At 45.0% G+C, this 20,060-nt stretch overlaps 1 protein-coding gene across 1 annotated transcript; it reads left to right on the top strand.

Moving 5' to 3' along the window:
- Nucleotides 1-983: 983 nt before the first annotated feature.
- LOC135812143 (fibrillin-1-like) lies at nucleotides 984-14,539 on the top strand. Its single transcript, XM_065325464.1, has 10 exons — nucleotides 984-1,591; nucleotides 4,328-4,459; nucleotides 5,814-5,951; nucleotides 7,447-7,563; nucleotides 8,000-8,125; nucleotides 9,024-9,149; nucleotides 10,332-10,469; nucleotides 11,008-11,130; nucleotides 12,246-12,368; nucleotides 13,624-14,539. The coding sequence occupies exons 1-10, from the start codon at nucleotides 1,423-1,425 to the stop codon at nucleotides 13,689-13,691; spliced, it is 1,260 nt and encodes a 419-aa protein (XP_065181536.1). The 5' UTR covers nucleotides 984-1,422; the 3' UTR covers nucleotides 13,692-14,539.
- Nucleotides 14,540-20,060: the final 5,521 nt, after the last annotated feature.

Here is a 20,060-nt window from a genome sequence, read left to right as displayed (position 1 = left end):
AGCACATACATGTACATGTACATGTACACGTACACAGTATGAAACGGGTCAGACTGTTGTCAAAATGAATAATTTTACCATGGTTGGCTATCACCCGCATCTTCCCGTTTTGGCTGCCATTGGAAGCCATAAAGATGTTGAATAAATAAATAATAGATTGTCGCTCTCATCCCGGGTTTGAGACCATTTTTATAATAGCAATAAATTGCCAATAATTGTGAGCGCGGAGGTCTTAACTTTAGGTTGCCTTTCGTGTGCTCCTCCGTGGCAGTCCAGGGGTGTGCACGTACATGTACACACCGAGCAAGCGAATTCCTCGGTCAGATCCAGTACTTTGTAGTGTACCGATTAGCGTCTACGAGCCAAGCTCACTGCGCGAAGAACACCACTAGACACCTGCGCGTAGCTTGCACACACATTGCAGTATTGCTTCAGGGTGTTGGTTTACAACTCCTTGCACGCCGACCTCGCCTCACCTATCGGCATCTACAGTAAGTTTACGATAATGCGATTGTCGGATTGAATCTGACCGCGTGTCGTTGCACGCGCGGTGGCTTTAGGACGTAGAGAGATACAAGGAATGCAGCTATAAAGTGTAGCTGGAGACGGAAGAGATGCAGCTTCCTCTATAATTTCCCTATCTCAAAATATTGTCACCGAACCGCGTTGTTTTTCGCGTCACCCTCAGGCTCTTCCTCCTCGTGTGAACACCACACACTCTAGTGAGGTCGGGGATCAAACGCTCGGCGCGTGTGTCAAGCCCCAGGGTTTTCGCCATTGCTTCTGGCCTGAGATAGGAGCGACCGTGTTTCTTCAGCAACACTTTCACAGACCTCCTCGGGTAGCTTTGTACGTGCAAGCACAGCGCATGCGGTGGAGCCCAGGTACTAGGTCTTGTCCAAAGAAATACATGGTACAAGAACTCTGGTACTAAGCCAGATCGAGAACGCGAACCTCGTGTAACTGTTGGTCAAGTCTCGAGTACAGAACCACGCGATGCTATTACCTGTGAAATGACTACAGAATGCACGTAACGTTGTTCAAATCACATGCAAACGCAGGGCCAAGGCGGTTTCCTTTTTCCACACCCATACACGTTCCGAGGGGATTTCACCACAGACTAAGCACTAGTATGTTTCACGAATCGCGTCGGTTGCTGCCCTGTGTCTCCCTACTTGGTTGACGGTGCAAGGAGACTGCTACCGTGAAAGCATGAAGTTAGCCAAGTTAGAGTGCTATTTCACTGAAACTCTAGCCATCAGAGTTTGGCGATTATTCTGATCACCGTGTAGACTCATAACATTCTGATGATGTAGCACAGTCAGCTGTGAACCGAGATTGGAAGAGACGTCAATGCGAGGGTCATAATCACTGCTGTACGGTTTGAGTGAATCACAAGAGTTGCTGTCGACATCCGTTGTGATGCTGGAGGAGTGTGGAATGGCTCTCATCCCAGTGCTGCCCACAGATCGTCACGGTATTCCTCTCCACAAGCCCATAGGTGGACGCGCAGCAATGTTCCTGGTACTAACCTTTCTGGTCATCCTGGTACCGTTGGTGACAGCGCAGACAGTACAATGTCCACCGGCAAGTAAGTATGTACACGCGGCGTATGTCGTAGGCAGGTTTGGTGTCGGCATAACGTCTATGTCACTCAAACTGTCCACCACTAGTACTAGACTTGCTTGTTGCATACTGACTGGTGTGTGCCTGCTTACCTATGGTGCGGAACTGGGAAATTGAGTGGCGAGACAGTGGAAAGTTGCGAGAGATGTGCCACTCTCACTCTACTGTGTTACATGTACATGTATATCCTGCTGATGAAAATGTTGACAATGTCACAGCACGTCTCCTTTCCGGTCCTTCAAACTAAGGAAATACATTATACGCCATTGCAGTCGTGCTTGTCAGCCTGCTCCTAGCAAACTGCACGTAGAAACATACTGCGTGGACGAGGGATTGGGTCAACAAAATCACAGTGATGATAATAATAACCCACATTGTCGCTACATGTACATCCAGGGGAGAGGGGAGAGGAATATTGAAAGCACAAATCACAAAATACAAATCCAAATGCCAGGGTAGAAAAGGCCCAGAGGTAAAACAAAAAACGAGGCTTATCAGGACAAAGCGCCTTTGACTTCGGACATATTGATTGAGATGTCCTGGAGATGGTTCTACACGCAACAGTGACAACACACAGACTACATTGTAGGTTTGCACTCAGTAGTGGACTGCATATTGATTGTGGGATGGGGGTGGGGGGAGGGGATTATACTCTTTCTCAGCTGGATTCCCAATGCACGTTACCAGGCTGTGTTGGTCGGGCCACGTCCTATAGGTCACAGATGTTGTTGCATATGATTGTATTTTAGGTGGGATTCAATTTAAAACAGACATATGCCTACTAAGAATGGACCCATGTACATATCAAACTCAGCGGAGGACGTTCACGTTGGTTGCAACTCTCTGTTTCATGCCGCTAGGCAATCATCAGACAACTGATACTCGGATCTACCCAGCAGTATGCTTATAAACACATAGGGCCACAACAAGCATAAACAAATCATGCGTACATGTAGAGCTACGCCAACGATTACTACTTGTACTTGTTTTGTCCAATGGGCATGTGCCAGGGAGATAGGGACGTAATCAGTGCAGGCGAGTATGAGCTTATCACTTTGGTCATCTTTTGTATTTTCTTGACATGATTGTATCGGTTTATTAATTTTGCCCGTACAAGAGGCTTCGTGATGTTTAAAAAAGAAAAGAAAAAAAGTATGAGCTACATGTACATGTTAAAACATGCACGCGAGTAGTGCGTTGTTTTTCAGTGCTTTTCTACAATGTCAGCGCTCGTATTCGCGTTGCCATTCCACGCAGGGTTAGATGCTCATGTTATAACTTATACCACCATCTCAGTTTGTTTCAACTACATGTACATGTAGTTGTAGCATTGTAGCATAAAGCAGAGCGTGCGGTACATGTACATGGTACATGGTACCTTTAGTTATCTACGGCACTGCACTCTGCAGTGAACGTTTGCGCACCAGGTTAGGAAAATGTGTGTACTCTAGCCCAGTAGGCGATCCTCTCGCTATCTCAGTTCTTGCAGACCGAGTCCATAGAACTATAATTATTTCACCAACCATTGTACAGTGCTGGCAACTGAAATCTGACCCCCTTGGGGGTACTTTATCCAGTCCCATGTTGTTGTTGTTGTTGTTGTTGTTTCTTTATTTTACTTCACCATATGAACAGGCAAGACTGCCTTCTCACCGGGGCTATTGGCCCACGGCTCTCACAGTATGATGAAAATGTTTAAAATTTGTATGAAGAAGAAAGGAACGGAAAAGAAGATGAAATGAAAGGAAAGAAAACAGTAGGTATTAATTTTATGAAGGGGGGGGGTATGAAATGGGTATTATCATAGTTGATGAGGGAAGTATGATATCCAATATTCTTGTTCTATAGACTATTTAGTACGGGCATTTCATGAGAGTCATGCATGGGCAAGGCAGGATTTGGACTAGGATAGAGGACAAGAACATAATTGATGAGCATTTGTTCAGGCAGAATCTGTGAAGAAGACATAGTAGGCACAACATCGGAGAGCTAGTTGAGGAGGGAGATAAGGTCATAGCCAGACAGCAATGCTTGAAACGTGTGGCGTACGTGGCAAGCGCGAATATCAGCAGGGAGAGAGCATGTACGTTGCTTCTTTTTTTCGCCACATGTATGGGACTCAAGCTGAGTGTGATTTGAACCGCCTTTGTCACCCGACTGTCATCAGTCACGGGCCGTTTGTTGTGCTGTCCCACGGTGCTCAGTTTGGCCATGGTGTTTAACACAAAGCTTATCCAGTGAGGGTTTGGAGTTAGACGGCCCCGCAGACACCCGGAAATTATCACTGATATTGTATGCGAAACAGAGACAGGTAGTAACAGAAGGATTTACAGCTCCACCAGGGCAATAGTCCGCATGATCTTCCTTTCTTTAGGCGAACATTATCATTTTTATGGCTGTAATGACAGTGCTGGGTGCCCATGAAGAGTGGATTTCCCCCTAGAAGTTTATTCTTTGTTTTTTATGAAAGTGCACATTTAGGAGACTTGACTTCTCAACTCCAAAAACGGTTTCTTCACCGCGATTAAAATAAAAATTAAGACTTGCATTGCATCACATTTTCGGTCCTGGCCCATCATCAGGAGTAACCCAGCATGTCAGTGTGTGACTGATGGCGAAAGAGCAATCTTGGGTATTTTGCTCGATCGTCGTAATGGAATTCACCCCTGCGAGTGTTGTTGTTTTTTGTGCTACCACTCAGGCACTGGGACGGCGTGCGAGTGCACTGGCTCGAATCCCTGCAGCAACAATGGTGTATGCAGCGCCACAGATCAGAGTAGCTTCACATGCGACTGCACGGGAACGGGATTCGAAGGAGCGGTGTGCGACGAAGGTGAGCGGTGTCGGCTAGAGTTTATTCCACCGGTGTAACTTTTCCTAGCCTTCTTCTGCAACTCGTACATTATATTATGCGAGTTGCAGAAGAAATGTTTTTGTCTGTGTTATTTTGCCGTTGCATGGTGCACTCTGTCCCAGCTAGTGCATAGCGTAGTGCTTACCACAAAACCCTAGGCACTTCGTAAGTACAGTTTTCAAGAACTACTTTTCACGCAGAAGCTACCCTGAGGCAAAACTCGAACCCTGTTCAATTGGTATTTTGAAGTATTGTGTAGCATATGATATACATGGGGATATTAATTTCGGCATGGATAAAAAAATTAGTTGACGGCTAGACAAAGAGGAAAAAATCCTACAAGTGGTTTTGCTCTTGTTGGTGATAGCTGATTTTTGCTTCAGTACCTTTTCCATTTCCATTCCGTCTATAACAAATTAACGTCGAACTAATTCCGAAATTATTACTGCTGTGGGCCCTCCTGCAGAGGTGAGCCACCAAGCAAGAGACTATGGCAACGTCAGTTGACTTGTCCTTGTAGTGGATTGGACATAAACCACTTAAATATCAATGGATTCATGAATACGGCCGTACTTCACTGCGTTAGATTACATCCCAAAAGATAGAAATGAGGGGGGGGGGGGGAGGGGCAGTTTACCTCCGTGACACTGCCATTTGTATTTCGAGGATTCTTTTATAGCACTGCCATCCATTTCAAAGAGATTAATCTAATCGAAGAAGAGACCCCTGGACTGTTTCACTTCTCAGCACTGTTGCTTCTTTTCCATTGCTCATGATAATTACCTCCACACTCTAATTCCTATATCACAATGCCAAACGTATTTTACATGTAGATCTAGCTTCATTGTGTACTCCGCTGAGAGTTTGGCGGTAGTGATGTAAGGGCAATGACGATGATGCCACTACTGTCCTTTTGAACATCATGGTTGACGGTCCATCTGTGTTTGTTCCCACCTTACCACCCGGCAAATATTTAGATTTTGATAAAAACAATTCAAAGGCTCTCAATTATTTTGTAATACTTGAAGTTTAAATATAAGAATATATCCTTTTCCCACAAAACAAGCTCGGTGCAGCACTAATCACGACAGGGGAACCGACCCTCCACCCCCCATCGCCAACTCACGAAGCATGTGAACTGGACGGTGATGGGCCGACTGAGCACCCCTGACACACAATACAGTGGAACGTGTTTGTTGGTATCTCTTTGGCGATCGGCGATGATCATCAGCAAAAGCTGTAATCAGTACAATGATATTATGTTTATCAACTCCCTCAACCTGATAATTGTTTTTTTTAATCCTTTCCTTTTGTTTTTGTGTGCTTCCTGCAGCCAGCACCAACCCCTGCATCAACGGAATGAACAACTGTGTTGAAAATGCTGCTTGCGTGCTGATTAACCCCATGTTCAATATCTTCGTGTGCGTCTGTGAAATTGGATTCGAAGGTGTTGGGACCGTGGAGTGCGCAAGTAAGTTGACATGTGTGGAAGGAGTCCTATAATAAATGGTACCGAGAAACTTGTCTGTGTCCGTTTTAGTCTACTTCTGTTGGAGCCTTCAGAATGTGGTCCATATGTACAGGCGAGGTGTGACTTTGCTATTGCCTCAGTATGTGGGTGCATAGCAACCCACTCATGTCGTATGCAGGTGTGACCTTTTCTTCGCCACCAGTTGTCACCCTACCCCCAATAGCCAAATCAATCAGTTTCACTGCCTATATCACCTTGCTGTGAGTAAGACCGCTTGAAACGTGCTTGGATCCATACAAAAACTGGATCCAAGTGGATCCAGTTTTCGAATTTTTCATTATTTTTGAAATTTTTGCTATGCTGTGACGTAGCACTTTCAAGCCCTGTGAATATGTGGGGGCCTTATGAGAGTGATCACCTTGGCCAGCTTTACTGTGGTAATATCACTGGTGATACTGATACTGGCTGGTAGTATACTGGTGTTATTTTGTGTGGCAGTGTCCTTAGGGATCATCGCAGACGTTGGTGTCATTGCAAAACAGCGTCCCCTCTTTCTTTCACTCTTGTGATGTTTAGTATTCAATGAGGAAAGATGCAAACGGGAAAAGTCTGAAGAACAAATTGGTCGCAGTCTTCATTTTTTTTAAAGACTTTCCTCACCTCATAGATGATGTTCGCTGTCTCTGCCCCTCTACCTCTACGTCACCCCCCCCCCCCCGATGGTGCGAGCTGTATACTAGTGTCTTAGTGTTGAGACCTTTGGCCGGGGGAGTACACCGCACATCACCAGTGCAGCTCAAGCAGCACTTTCACATCCATTGTTGTAGGTTTCGTCACTCTTGTTTGGTCATTCCTCTGTTCGTGAGTATGGGCACCGCAGTAAAACAATACAGCCATGCCACAACCAAGTCATTACAGTAAAACCTGTCAAGTCGACCACCTGTCCCAGAAGACCACTGCAACCAGGACCAAGGGGTGCTATTTCCAGTCAAATGGCAGTGGATAAGGAAACCACCTGGTTACAGAGACCACACTTTGAAAGTCCCTTGAGCGGTCGTCTTAGGCAGGTTTCACTGTATTTGCCATTACTTCTACATGTGAGTTTGTGCACATCTGTCTAGCAATGCAGACATGGGATAGATAGATAGCTAAGGAGTAAGAGAGGGCGAGAGAGAGAGAGAGAGAGAGAGAGAGAGAGAGAGAGAGAAAGAAAGAGTTACACAGTCGAGAAATCGAGAGAGGGACAGAGGAGGACAGAGGGACAGTCATAGAAACACAGACAGAAAGACAAACAAAGGGAGATATTGACAGACAAATGCAAGCAAACGGAAAGGTACAGAGATAGAGAGAGAGGCAGGATCACAGGCTGACTGAGGGAAACTGTGTGTGAATGCGTATGGGCGTGTGTGTGTGTGTGTGTGTGTGTGTGTGTGTGTGTGTGTGTGCGTGTGCATGTGTGCGCGTGTGCGCGTGTGTGTGTGTGTGACCTCTACAGATGTGAATGAATGTGACGACACACCATGCGATGACAATGCATTCTGCTCGGACACGGTGGGATCATTCACCTGCGCTTGCCAACCAGGCTATGAAGGCGATGGATTTGACTGTCTGGGTAAGAGGGATGTTGGACTGGGAAAATATTCATATCGCCTCCTCAATCGTTTATAATCAGAGGCATTGGAGACCCTATGTTGTTGCTGTATACTGTATTTATAGTGGGCATCAAAACAGGCATATATCTAATAACAATGGACACACTGTGAATAAAATTTTAAAGGATGCCCTATTGTATTTCAATCCAGAGCAGGCTGCGTCACCATGTATTACAGTACAGATTATACTGGAACGTTCAGAGATCTTTACAATGTGCTGAAAAAGATTGGGTGACCTTCTTTATAAAAAGTAAAAGGGACCAAGGAACTACGAGTCACACTATAATGTCCACTAACACCACCAGTTACTAAACAATCAGCTCATGCGAATTAAAATCCTTGGCTCTCCATCCGAGTTCATTCTGGTGACCCTCTTTGTTGTCGTTTCTGCCACAGAGATCAATGAATGTGCAATTGGAACTCACGACTGCCTGCCTCAGGCTGCATGCGTCAACACTGATGGGAGCTTCATCTGCGACTGCGGGTTAGGATTTCTGGGCAATGGCGTCGACCAGTGCGTAGGTATGAGCAATGAATGGTTTGCTCTACTTCAAGTATATGTCATGCTGGGTTGTGGAATTAGTGAAAGGCATGTTGGAATTCGATTCATCATAATTTCCAACTGTATGTTGGTACGCTCTTGGAAACTTGCCGGATGACTGAACGTAGAATAAGCCATATGCTCTTGGTTTGGTTTGCTGTAAAATCAGAAAGCAACGGGGGCACCCATACGATTTAGTTCATGAAAAGAAGGTTATTGGAAGTATGGCAAGTGCTTATGGAAATATTGATATCTCGCCTGAAACTTGTACTGAAGTACTAGTATTCATTCGTTTCATTCCATCCTATTGGTCTCGAAAAATATGATAACAACGCACAAAAAATGAAAGTGCATCTTTCCCTAAAACCAGTGAATAGGTGACAATGACAATCAATTTGAACAAACGGCGAGGATACAACAAACTTAGAATCGAAATCAGGAGAACAAGTTCATATCGCACCGTATATTTTATTTTAGTTTCACGTTTCGCGTGAGACTCGGCCGGAAACTGAGTTTTCCGCATCCGTGGGAATGCCACCACCCTTCAAGGATCAAGGCGCAGATGTATATTTTATTTGAATTCGCAAATCCAAACGAACACAAAATGCTCAATGACAAGGCAGCGAATGCGTTATAGTGATACAGGGAAGGAGTGTCGGGGAGAAAATAATGAGAAAGAAGAGAGAATGGTAGATATCTCAATGAAGAGCGAAATGTTATCAAAACGAGGAAAGCCAGCAAACGACAGTTCTGTAACCCGCCTAGTACGATATTCCTAGGACTAAGTACTAACTGCAAACAAGAGTACATAACCCAAGTTGACGTGCATGTGTTTTGTCCATCTTGACATGCAATTTGCTTGACGTTTTTTCTTCTCAGATATCAACGAATGTGATCAGGACCCTTTCCCGTGTGACGACAATGCTTTCTGCACCAACACTTTCGGCAGTTTCCAGTGCAGGTGCCAAGATGGTTTCCGCGGCGATGGGTTCACGTTCTGCGATGGTGAGAGGCCGCGCAACAAGAGACTGCATGTACATTATTCTAATGATGCGTGCCTGTGCACCTGTATGCAGAGTTGGAGCCGGTTGGAACTGATCACCTATGCATCGAGAAAGACAATGTCACCAAACTTAGAACATTCACTTATCATTCAAACACACACACGCACGCACACACACACACACACACACACACACACACACACACACACACGCATGCACGTACATAAAACACTCTACACTCTCTTGAACTATTATGGACCGGTCACCCCAACTTCAAGTTTAACGTACATTATAATGTCCCGTTTCAAGAGAAGTCCAGGGAAACACGTAGACAGTGAAACCTCGTTAGGAAGAACACTGATAAGACAAATGTTTGCTTTAAAAGAAGAACTAGTATTCGTAACTCCATCACTGTGTATTCACTGGGTATAACATACGGATAAGAAGAACTCCCGTTATTGCGAACAAATATCATCGGTCCCTTGGTGTGTAGTAGCTGGCCCTCGGAGACAATTTCACACACTCAAACAAAGCACTCACTTTGTGGTTTCACGAATACTCGTTAGGACAGAATTATTAGTTACACACTCGGCAAGTAAAGATAAGAAGTGAAAAGAGCACAAGAAAAGAACAATGCAAGAAGACAAAACACGCGGCGAACGGCAGCCATGTTTTTAGGTCATCAACCAATCAGTAATTTATATAAACCGGTTGCCGACGAAATTCTAGAATATTCCAGAGCTGTGAACTGTGATTGGTTAATTATGCCAATGTTCTAGAACAATAACACTAGCAGCAGTCATACGGGTAAATACGGGTTTAGCCATACACGACTCATACATTACTCACGAGCGACTCACGGAAAGGGTAATAACATGCAGATACAAAATACGCAAGGAGAGAAAAAATGTAACTAACTGCCCATCTTGGGGTTTGAACCTAGGAATCTGTATCAACACAAGCTCTACAAATTAATACTCTTTTACTCCGAAAAATATAGTTTCTATTAAAATGCAACTCCTACAGGTGTTCGTCCTAAAGAGGTTTGACTGTAGGTGCATTCTATAGGGGGTAAATACTTAACAGTATACGATGAACACGGACAACATCTAATGGGATACGGCCTCTGATTTCACCTTACCTTTGGTTGATGTATACTTCTGTCTTGTCCTGCCTGGCGCAGAGATCAACGAATGCGTTGAGGGACTTGATAACTGTGGCCAGGACCAGGGTCGTGGCCTGTGCCTGAACGTCGAGGGATCATTCGCCTGCGTGTGCTTCACTGGATTTGTGGCAGCAATGGGCGGCACGGCATGCCTAGGTGAGCAAAGCAATCATTATTATGTCTTCTTATTGACGCAATGCTCCATAGTTTCGTAGAGGTTAATCCGTAGAGAGCGGTGGCGCTCCTGCAAATGCGGAAACTCGGTCTCAAGCTGAGTCCACGCAAAACGTGTTTTTTACGCAATATGAGTGGGGGGAGGGGATCCACAGCATGGCTTGAACACTGCGTGGGGCAACTCGACTGATAAACAGCGTCTTGTCTGGGTATCAACACGTTACACGTCGTTTATGACATTCATCCATGCACTCGAGGCACACTCCTCCCAAGATTAGTCCACGCCGCTACTCTACATGATTGTATGTCCGGATGTTCCTGAACAGAGAGGAACAAACTTAGTACTCCAGGATTACTGACAATTCACCGCTCAAGAGTCCACTGACGGTATTCGTACTCGCAATTCACCAAATTGCTGCGTAGTACTACAAAAGGGGAGCCTGAGATTGCAGATAACAATTCTAACATCGGCTAGCTGCTGGAAGCCACATCTTTTTGAATGTTCTTGCTCCACTTACAGATCTAAACGAGTGCTTGCGGACGCCATTTCCGTGCGACGACAATGCATTCTGCACGAACAATGTGGGATCATTCAGTTGCCGATGTCAACCAGGCTACAGAGGCGACGGATTCAACTGCCAACGTAAGACCTTTTCATCATTGAACAATATTATTTTAATAATACAATGAATAAAACTATTATGTGCACTCATATCACAACCATAACTATGAATAGAGTATTCCAGAACGTTTTCTTGTCACAATAGAGAGGTTCCGCACCACGTTAAGTTGAGCAACTTTACGTTAGTGGGCGGGGAAAACCCGTGAATTCGCGAGTTTGCACTCCACTTACGGAACGTTGTCTACGTAGAGTACGTAGATAGGGCTCTGATAACGTAGCTGGTCCGTAAGTGGATTGGGATACAAATTTATGACTCTCTCCCCATATCGATCTGGTCGTACACTGCCGCGTTTGGAGTTGCCAAGGGCAGCTACGTGATTTGAAAACTCCGTATGGCGGAACACAGATGCGCATGCAGTTTACGTAAGACTTTCCGCAGATCGACTATGCTTTTTACTAACGTGATTACGTTATGCGGAACCTCTCTAATTATCAATGGAATTCGCGACTAAGAGAATGATGAAACTACTATAGGATTTATACACTTCGCGTGAAAAAAAAAGAGGATACAAGAATACGAAATAGTGGAGTCGAAGGTTCGATGGACTTCGCGTGTGCTCTGGATGGCAGCCGTGAGTCAGTCAAATGTCAAGTCAAGTCGGCGGAGTAGCGCGAGCTCCAGTGTGGGGAGCAAACCTTTTGTTACAAGAATAGTAAGAAAAATAGCACATACTTCGGAAAAAATTGCACTGATGATAAAATCTATACAGGTGAGAAATGATGGGAACTTCAGCTAGTGCAATTTGCCAATGTACATGCATGTGCAAGTGTGTGTGAGTGCGAATTTACTGCAAGAGTGTAAGTGCGGTGAGATTTTCTATGGTGGTGATATGAGTGCACATGTAGTTTTATTCATTGCATTGTTTTAAAAGATTATTGTCTCCACGTCGCTTTTGAACAAAATGTATATGTACATATTCATGCGCTACGGAGTATAGAGATTCAGCCATGCATAGCGATGGATATCCGTATGAAGTCTAATTGAAGGAAGGGTCGTTACAGAATATATCCGTGAATCTATCCGTGAATATTCCGTAATCCAGATTGATTTATGCTGTGCGTCTCTCTCCATGCAGAGATTGACGAGTGTGCTGAAAACCTGGATAACTGTGACGCCAACGCAGCGTGCATCGACACAGATGGTAGCTTCATCTGTTCCTGCAATCCGCCATTAATCGGTGACGGACGCACATGTTCAGGTAACTGATAAATCTTCTCAGTGATCGAAGTCATTATCCCTAACCTATTGAGGCCGAATCAGGCCATACCTGATTCTCAATGGCTAAGGAAGTGTATAGATAACCTTGAAATCATTATCAGAAGAGTTTCCAGAGGAACCATGAAGTTGAAGACTACTGCAGCTCCACTCCATCTGTACTTATGGCTGATTTATGTCAATTTTATGGTAGTAAATACACAAAGGTGCATTTAACACCATTGTTTCTACAGGACGCCGCATAAAAGGTCAGGTAGAGCTGTGAAAAGTTTGGATCCCGCAGATATCACCGGACAACATGAAAACATCTCCAGAATCTCTATCTCTCCTCTCTCTGTCTATCTCTCTCTCTCTCTCTCTCTCTGTCTCTCTCTCCCTCTCTCTGTCGGTGTCTCTGTCTCTTTCTCTCTCTATCTGTCTGTCTGTCTGTCTCTCTGTGTGTCCCTCTGTCTCTCTGTCTCTCTGTCTGTCTCTCTGTCTCTCTCTGTCTGTCTCTCTCTGTCTCTCTCTGTATCTCCCTGTCTCTTTCTGTCTCTCTCTCTGTCTCTCTCTGTCTCTCTCTGTCTCTCTGTCTCTCTCTTTATCTATCTCTCTCTCTTTCTCTCCCTCTCTCTCTTTCTCTATCTCTCTCTCTATCTCTTTCTCTTTTTCTCTTGGATTGGATTTTTGGATTGGATTTATATTTATATTGGTGACTATAACAGACAATTGCCTAATAACAATAGACCCACTCGAGGGAAAGATGCTCTCTCTTTCTCTCTCTCTCTCTCTCTCTCTCTCTCTCTCTCTCTCTCTCTCTCTCTCTCTCTCTCTCTCTCTCTCTCTCTCTCTCTCTCTCTCTCTCTCTCTCTCTCTCTCTCTCTCTCTCTCTCTCTCTCTCTCTCTCTCTCTCTCTCTCTCTCTCTCTCTCTCTCTCTCTCTGTCTCTCTCTCTGTGTCTGTCTCTCTGTGTCTCTGGCTCTCGCTCTCTCACTATTTCTCTTTATAGTGTAAGGCGATGCCTCACTTGTGTGAACCATTGAAAGAGTGCCCTGTCATAGGAGAAAACGGGCTGTATGGATTCCTAGTTAACGAATAATGACAATACATACTTTCATCTACTCCTAAAAGCTGGGCAGACTACACCATATTTCCTTTTTTCCTTCAGGACTCATAGGTAGGGTTGTGTTTAACGTAAGCAATTTTCAAGCCAGTGCTAACCTTTGTTTCCTGTTGTCCATTGTCGACTTTGTCCTGCAGCTGGCTCTCAAAGTGACAATGATGGCAGCGTGAGCGACGGTGGGGATGGAAGCGTGTCCAATTCATAGGAGCTCTGGAGTGCTATGCAGCAATGCTCCAGCGTTGGCAACTAGCACTCTCTGCTTTCGGCCCGGATATCTGACCACCACTAACGATCTTCACATGCTTGTAATCAAGAGTACATACCCCGGGGTTATGTACTCTTGTTCTAATGCGTTATACTCGCTGATCTCACTTGGGAGCACTATGTGCGCAAAGACATAAACGAACAATGTATGCATACGTTGATTTGCCTCGTTTTCTAGGTTTCTTGATCGCGCGAGCTGATGTGGGCAATATAGGCTAAAGATCTTGAGAATAATTCTCAATCATAAGTTGCGTATCTCCCGTCACACCGGGAAAGCTGCTGCATGTAGAAGATCCCTATAATTATTATAGTAGAGCTAGTTGGAACCTTTTCTTCTTCTTTTTCTATTAACTTTAGTGTTATGAGCACCGGCCAACTGGGAAACATGTGGAAAGGAACAACAGAAAGACAGGACAAAACGTTGGCATGGAGTAGGCTGACCTCGGAGGTTTTCATCCTTTAGGTGCCTGATCAATGCCATATGGTCATGAAACGCCGAGGTGCACAAAAGGACCCGGCCTCCTCATCATAGCCCCCCCCCCCCCCACACACACACACAATGGTTGCCTCTTTGCTTTGTCATACCACAACCGGCATCCAACGCGGTGAACCCCTCGATAGGCGATTTGCCTTTGGGTCATCCTAATCAAGTTATTATAGGCAAGTTACAAGGTTCTAGTCTTGGCTGTCAGCGTTGATAAAATGTTTAGTTTTCCTTTTTCTATTCTTCCAGAGCCTGACCGTATTGTAAACTGTCTATATTCACAAATAAAGGAACACCTTGGCTAGGCGAAACAGGACACATGCCTGCGCAGGCTGCTTGGTGGGACAACCTCCCATCCTTGTTTCACTTCTTTTGTCGTTTATGTGATAACGACACATGTACGTGTAAAGCGGAATCATACATATTCACATGTGTCTCTGCATCACGAGTGCCCAACTCGCGTCGCTTGAGAATCACAACTCTGCTCCCTTTTCGCGTTTGTTCTCGCTAGTCTACCTTCCGCTGCCTATTCGCTGCTGAACAGTGGAGCAAGGTACATGTATATCTGTTGCAGTCTTGCTTTGTCATTCACCACCAACAAGTACAAGTACACTCATACCTCGGTTATCCGGACCCCGAAGTTACGGGTACTTCGGTCTACCGGGCACCCTGGGGGCAAGTTTCAGTGGAAATATTACTACTCCTTTGTCACTTTGTGTGGAAAAAGTGACGTCACATGCCATGTTCTGTGCACACTTGTGCACTTTCCCCATCAAGATGTATATGATTCGGAGTTACGGACATTTCAAAGTTACGGGCAGTGCAAGGTCCCGGACTGCCCGGATAAACGAGGTATGAGTGTACATGACTGAATGTGTACCTATGTGCCTGTACTGGGGTTGCCCTGGTTCGGTTGTTGGAATTTGACACGAAGTGCAACCAGACCAGACCAGATCCGATTACCGTACTCGCGCGATTAGTGCCCCTGGTGCACTATTTTTTCAATGTCCATCACAGATGGGGCAGTATTCAAGAGAGGGCACTATTTTTTCATTGCGTCATCCAGCGTATTAATGAAAACAAAGAAAAACAGAGTCTAAAGTGTACTGTAAACGCTCACGACTCCACAGAAACGGGAACAAGACTTGCGATTTTGTTCCTGAAAACACCAGTGCAAAGCAATGGCCAAGAACATTAGCAAAAGAACACTAAACTTGCACGTGAGCGTGGTTACAAGACCGAGGGAGGGGGGACTATTCAAGAAAGGGCTATCTTTTTCATTGGCTCTTGGAGACTAGGGCACTATTCAAGAGAGGGCTCTAATCACGCGATTACGGTACGTGTACATCACTTCATTGTGCTTGTATTTGTTTACGTCCAGCAGCACTCGTGCCACATCCAACAACAACAACAACAACAACAACAACAACAACAACAACAACAACAACAACAACAACAACAACAACAACACTGATCTATATTTCATTAATTTAAAAATAATTTATGGGCCACAGGCCATCGTGTTAATAAAGATTTGAACAACAATAAAAATAAATGAACAACAACCTCTCCCATACTTGTAGAATTCAAAGCGACGTAAATTACTTTCCAACTCCATAACCGGCAGCCCCACCCACAGCATCTCACCTTCACATGTACAGTGCTGTTGAAGACCATACAGCACAGCTGGCACGGACCCTTCTCTGCAGCCCCACTGGCGTTCAAACTCTGAATGCTCTGGCCAAGCACAGCTTTCACCATGCCACGCGCCAGCCATTAATTTACGTCCAAACACCGAGAAAAGACAGAGGTGACGGCTAATGTGATTACTACTAGTAATAATCATGGCGCATGTACATCCTCCTGGGGACGACTACATTGTAGTATGGAGTGGAAACTTTGCAGTGCTCTTGCGCCTCTTAATACATGTCTAGCATGCCTGAATAGAGCTGTCTGCATAGCTTTCTATTCAAAACAAATCTACATAATATGGAAAGTAAGAAAGCACCAAGGAACTACAAGTTACGCTATAGTGTCCACTAACATCACCAGCTACTAAACAATCAGCTCATGCGATAACATTGCACGATACTGACCGACTGTATTGACGTTCTACAACCAACTAGCTAACTGCTCTAGCACATCTTGGATGTGCACTACAACAGCCTTCCAACTTGGAAGGTTTTAAGTTATCGAAATAACATAAGGAGGGGAAGGTGAGCGCAACCAAGATAAGCTCGAGCTGAAAGTCTCAGCTGTGAAGGACGTTGGCGGATGTTCATGCATGTCGATGACGATACTGGCAAGACCATTGGACAATACGGTCAAACCACGATTCAAGGACGCAAAGCAGCATTGCACACAACGTGCGTGGCTCAAAAGATGCAAAGATCAAGAAAAGGGGAAGCTATGCGAACAAGAATCATGCAAAACCGAACTGTTGCACTCACCTTCCCCTCCTTATGTTATTTCTATAACTTAGAACCTTCCAAGTTGGAAGGCTGTTGGAGTGCGCATCCAAGATGTGCTAAAGCTGTTAGCCAGTTAGTTGTAGAACGTCAGTACCGTCGGTCAGTATCGTGCAATGTTATCGCATGAGCTGATTGTTTAATAACTGGTGGTGTTAGTGGACATTACAGTGAAACTTGTAGTTCCTTGGTCCTTTTTACTTTTTATAAATAATCCTTGGCTCTCCATCCGAGTCCATCATAATAATTGATGATGGAAATTGGTATGATTATAATTAAAGTCGGATGGAGAGCCAATTATGAAAATTGAAAAAGAGAGAACCAAAAGTTTTCAATTATCCGTTTTGTCCAACACTAAAGATGCGCAACAATTAGCACAAAACTGACTGATGTGATACTGACATTGAACGACCTGATGCTTTGCTGCTTCACGTCTGGAATGCGCAAACCAACAGCCTTCCAACTTGTAAGGTTCTAAGTTATGAAATGACGTAGGAAAGGGGAGGGAAGGTGGGCGCACTCACATCACGGCGAACTAAGCGAACAGTGAAATATCCTGCTTATATTCTTTAGTATTGGACAAAACGGATAACTAGCAAACTTATAGTCCTCTTTTTTATTATAATTATACAAACAACGAGAACAATCAAGGCTTCCTTGTTGCTACCGTTCAAGTTTCATGCTTTCGCAATCATCAGGCAACAGCTGCGTGATGATTGCGAGAGCATGAAACTTGTAGTAGCAGCAAACAAGCCTTGATTGTCCTTGTTGTTTTGTATTACGCTCTGCCTCCGCCGTGGTGTTGAGCACTGTCAGCACACTGGGTACATCCTTTGCTAGTATAATTATAGTCTCAGTGTATCTCAAGACACACCCCCCTTACGTAGAATCTACCACGCAATAGAGAACCAGGCCTGGTCTACACTGTAAGCACTATACGTTTGGCATAGTGGTGATCATAGTGGTGATCATAGTGGTGATCATAGTTCGACACATTCAACCGGGCATCTGCCTTGAAACCAAGCAGACAGATTCCACTTTGAGTCTTCAAAAATTGTGTACATAGTGTCGAGAACACCACTCACAGGAAACACTGCCAGGAGTTAAAAACACATCCAATCAATGGTCATGCCAAGAGGAGGGATGATTCCTGCAACCCTCCTCACCCATCCGTCCACATGCCGCTCTTCCCTTTTATTTTCATTTATTTTTATTTTTACTGGGAACACAGCCTTACAAAGAGACATGTGGAGACACACACGATGTAGGGACGTCGTGCCGATGTACAGGGAGCAACTCGACCGACCAGAGGTCTCGGCGTTAGCGTTGCAACCTGGCATCGAAAAAGGGAGGGGGGGGGGTTGCAGGGTCAAGTAGCAAAAATAATAATTTGGTGCGAGAAAGGGGAACTAATATTGCACCAAATAATATAAATACATGTAGTAACTGAATCGGATCCTACTGATGGTTGATAAATATGGTGGTAAAGACACACCTGGCAATATAGCGGTAAACACACGCCTGCCCACACACGCCCTCTAGGCTGCAAAGTTCTGGCACAGAGCTCTCCTTCTCACCACCACCACGAAAATCAGTTCGCGCCTGGCGCCTGGTCGATGCATGGTTGGCGGTATCCGACATAGCAGGTTGGTACATCAAGTAGCGCATGGCACATAGAAGATGACACAGCAACGACATAGCCCGATTGCGACGCACGTTTCGTCCCCGGTGGACTCATCAGGCGATCTTCTTCTTGGATGTCTTCATACGGAGCTTGACTCGGGAGAATGAAGTTGAAGACACCACTGCAGCTGTACTTATGGTTGATAACATAATTATGGTGGATCCTACTGAAACCGCTTATCGCCTTCCTCGCACACAAGCGCGCCGCGCACACATAAACACAAGCACAATCAAACTGTCACACTCACACATGTACTTGCTCACTGCCCAACCTGGACACATTGGTGCCAGCAGGAGAGGCCCTGATAACAGATAAGGATTATTGGAAAGGTGATTGGACCGGAGGATGCACCCAGTGTGCTAACAGTGCTCACCCCCGCAAAGGCAGCGCGTAATACACAGAACAACAAGGACAATCATGGCTTGTTTGCTGCTACTTCGGCATCATCAAGCAAGTTGCCTCATGATTGCGAGAGCATGAAACTTGAAATAGCAGAAAACAAGCTTTGATTGTCCTTGTTGTTTTGTGTTTGTGTTTGTTTTGCTCTGGAAAGATGATTGGATAAAATGAGAGGACACAATGTTACGAGTTACGACTAACTGTCTACCAACGTAACCAGATCTTGTACAGTCAGCGAGTGCGACAAAATGGCACAAAACTGACAAGGAGTACTGAGACATTCAACGACCTGACACCTAGCTCCAAGATGTGTTGGATCTAGGTGTCAGGTCGTTGAATGCTCGCTGACTGTACAAGATCTGGTTACGTTGGTGGACAGTTTTTCATAACTCGTAACATTGTGTCCTCTCATTTTATATATGAATACTTTGCCTCAACATCCGAGTTTAAATTTGGCAAGATGATTCGATGTCATATTGACCCACCCAACTCCGGACACCCCGCGAAATCCCCAGATTCTGGGTTGATTTGGAAATGATCTCACTTATGGGCTCAAATCCCAGTAATCGGGTGGGATTACGGATTGACGGCATCTGGGTATCCGTCCCGGGATCCAAGTGCTTGCCCCCATTGAAGATAATACTTGCTACAAGACTTCCTGTTGGTGCGGTTAATTCAGAATTGATCTGATAATTACCAATGATTACACTGTCAAAACCAACAAAGGTGCCAGGAACCACATTACACCTTCAAGCAGTCGAGCCCTTTGGCCACAGACCCAGTACTATTCAACGTAATTATGTGTACCTATCAACCGAACTACATGTAGTTGACCCAACCAACCCCCATCCCCCCCCCCCCCCCTACACGCACCCCCCCCCCCCACACACACACGCAAATTCGCATACGCGCACGTACGTTCACGTAATAATATGTGCAGCATACATGTATATACATGCCTTCGTACACACTGTGTGGGTTGCTAAATCAGAGTGGATCTGATAATTGTAAGCACCACAAACGAACGTGAATCTAGCCAGAAGTAGACTATGGTTAAAGGGGAACTACACCCAAAAATCAAAACTTCATGGTCCGTAGAGTTTTGGACGCTGAGTCGAATGGTGAAGGTCCCACTTCGATCCGACCAAGCGTTCTTGAGATATATCAGTTTGCAATTGTCCTTTTCGGGTCCGTGCCGTGACGTCACAACCCCGTGACGTCATTGAGACTTGGTGATCCTTTGGCCAGATCCAGAAACACTGAGATTTCGCATCT

The sequence above is a fragment of the Sycon ciliatum genome, chromosome 3, assembly GCF_964019385.1.
Source record: "Sycon ciliatum chromosome 3, ocSycCili1.1, whole genome shotgun sequence".
In the NCBI taxonomy this organism is placed as follows: Eukaryota; Metazoa; Porifera; class Calcarea; order Leucosolenida; family Sycettidae; genus Sycon; species Sycon ciliatum.
Note: the sequence above shows the minus strand (reverse complement) of the source record. Positions and strands in the feature narration are given on the sequence as shown.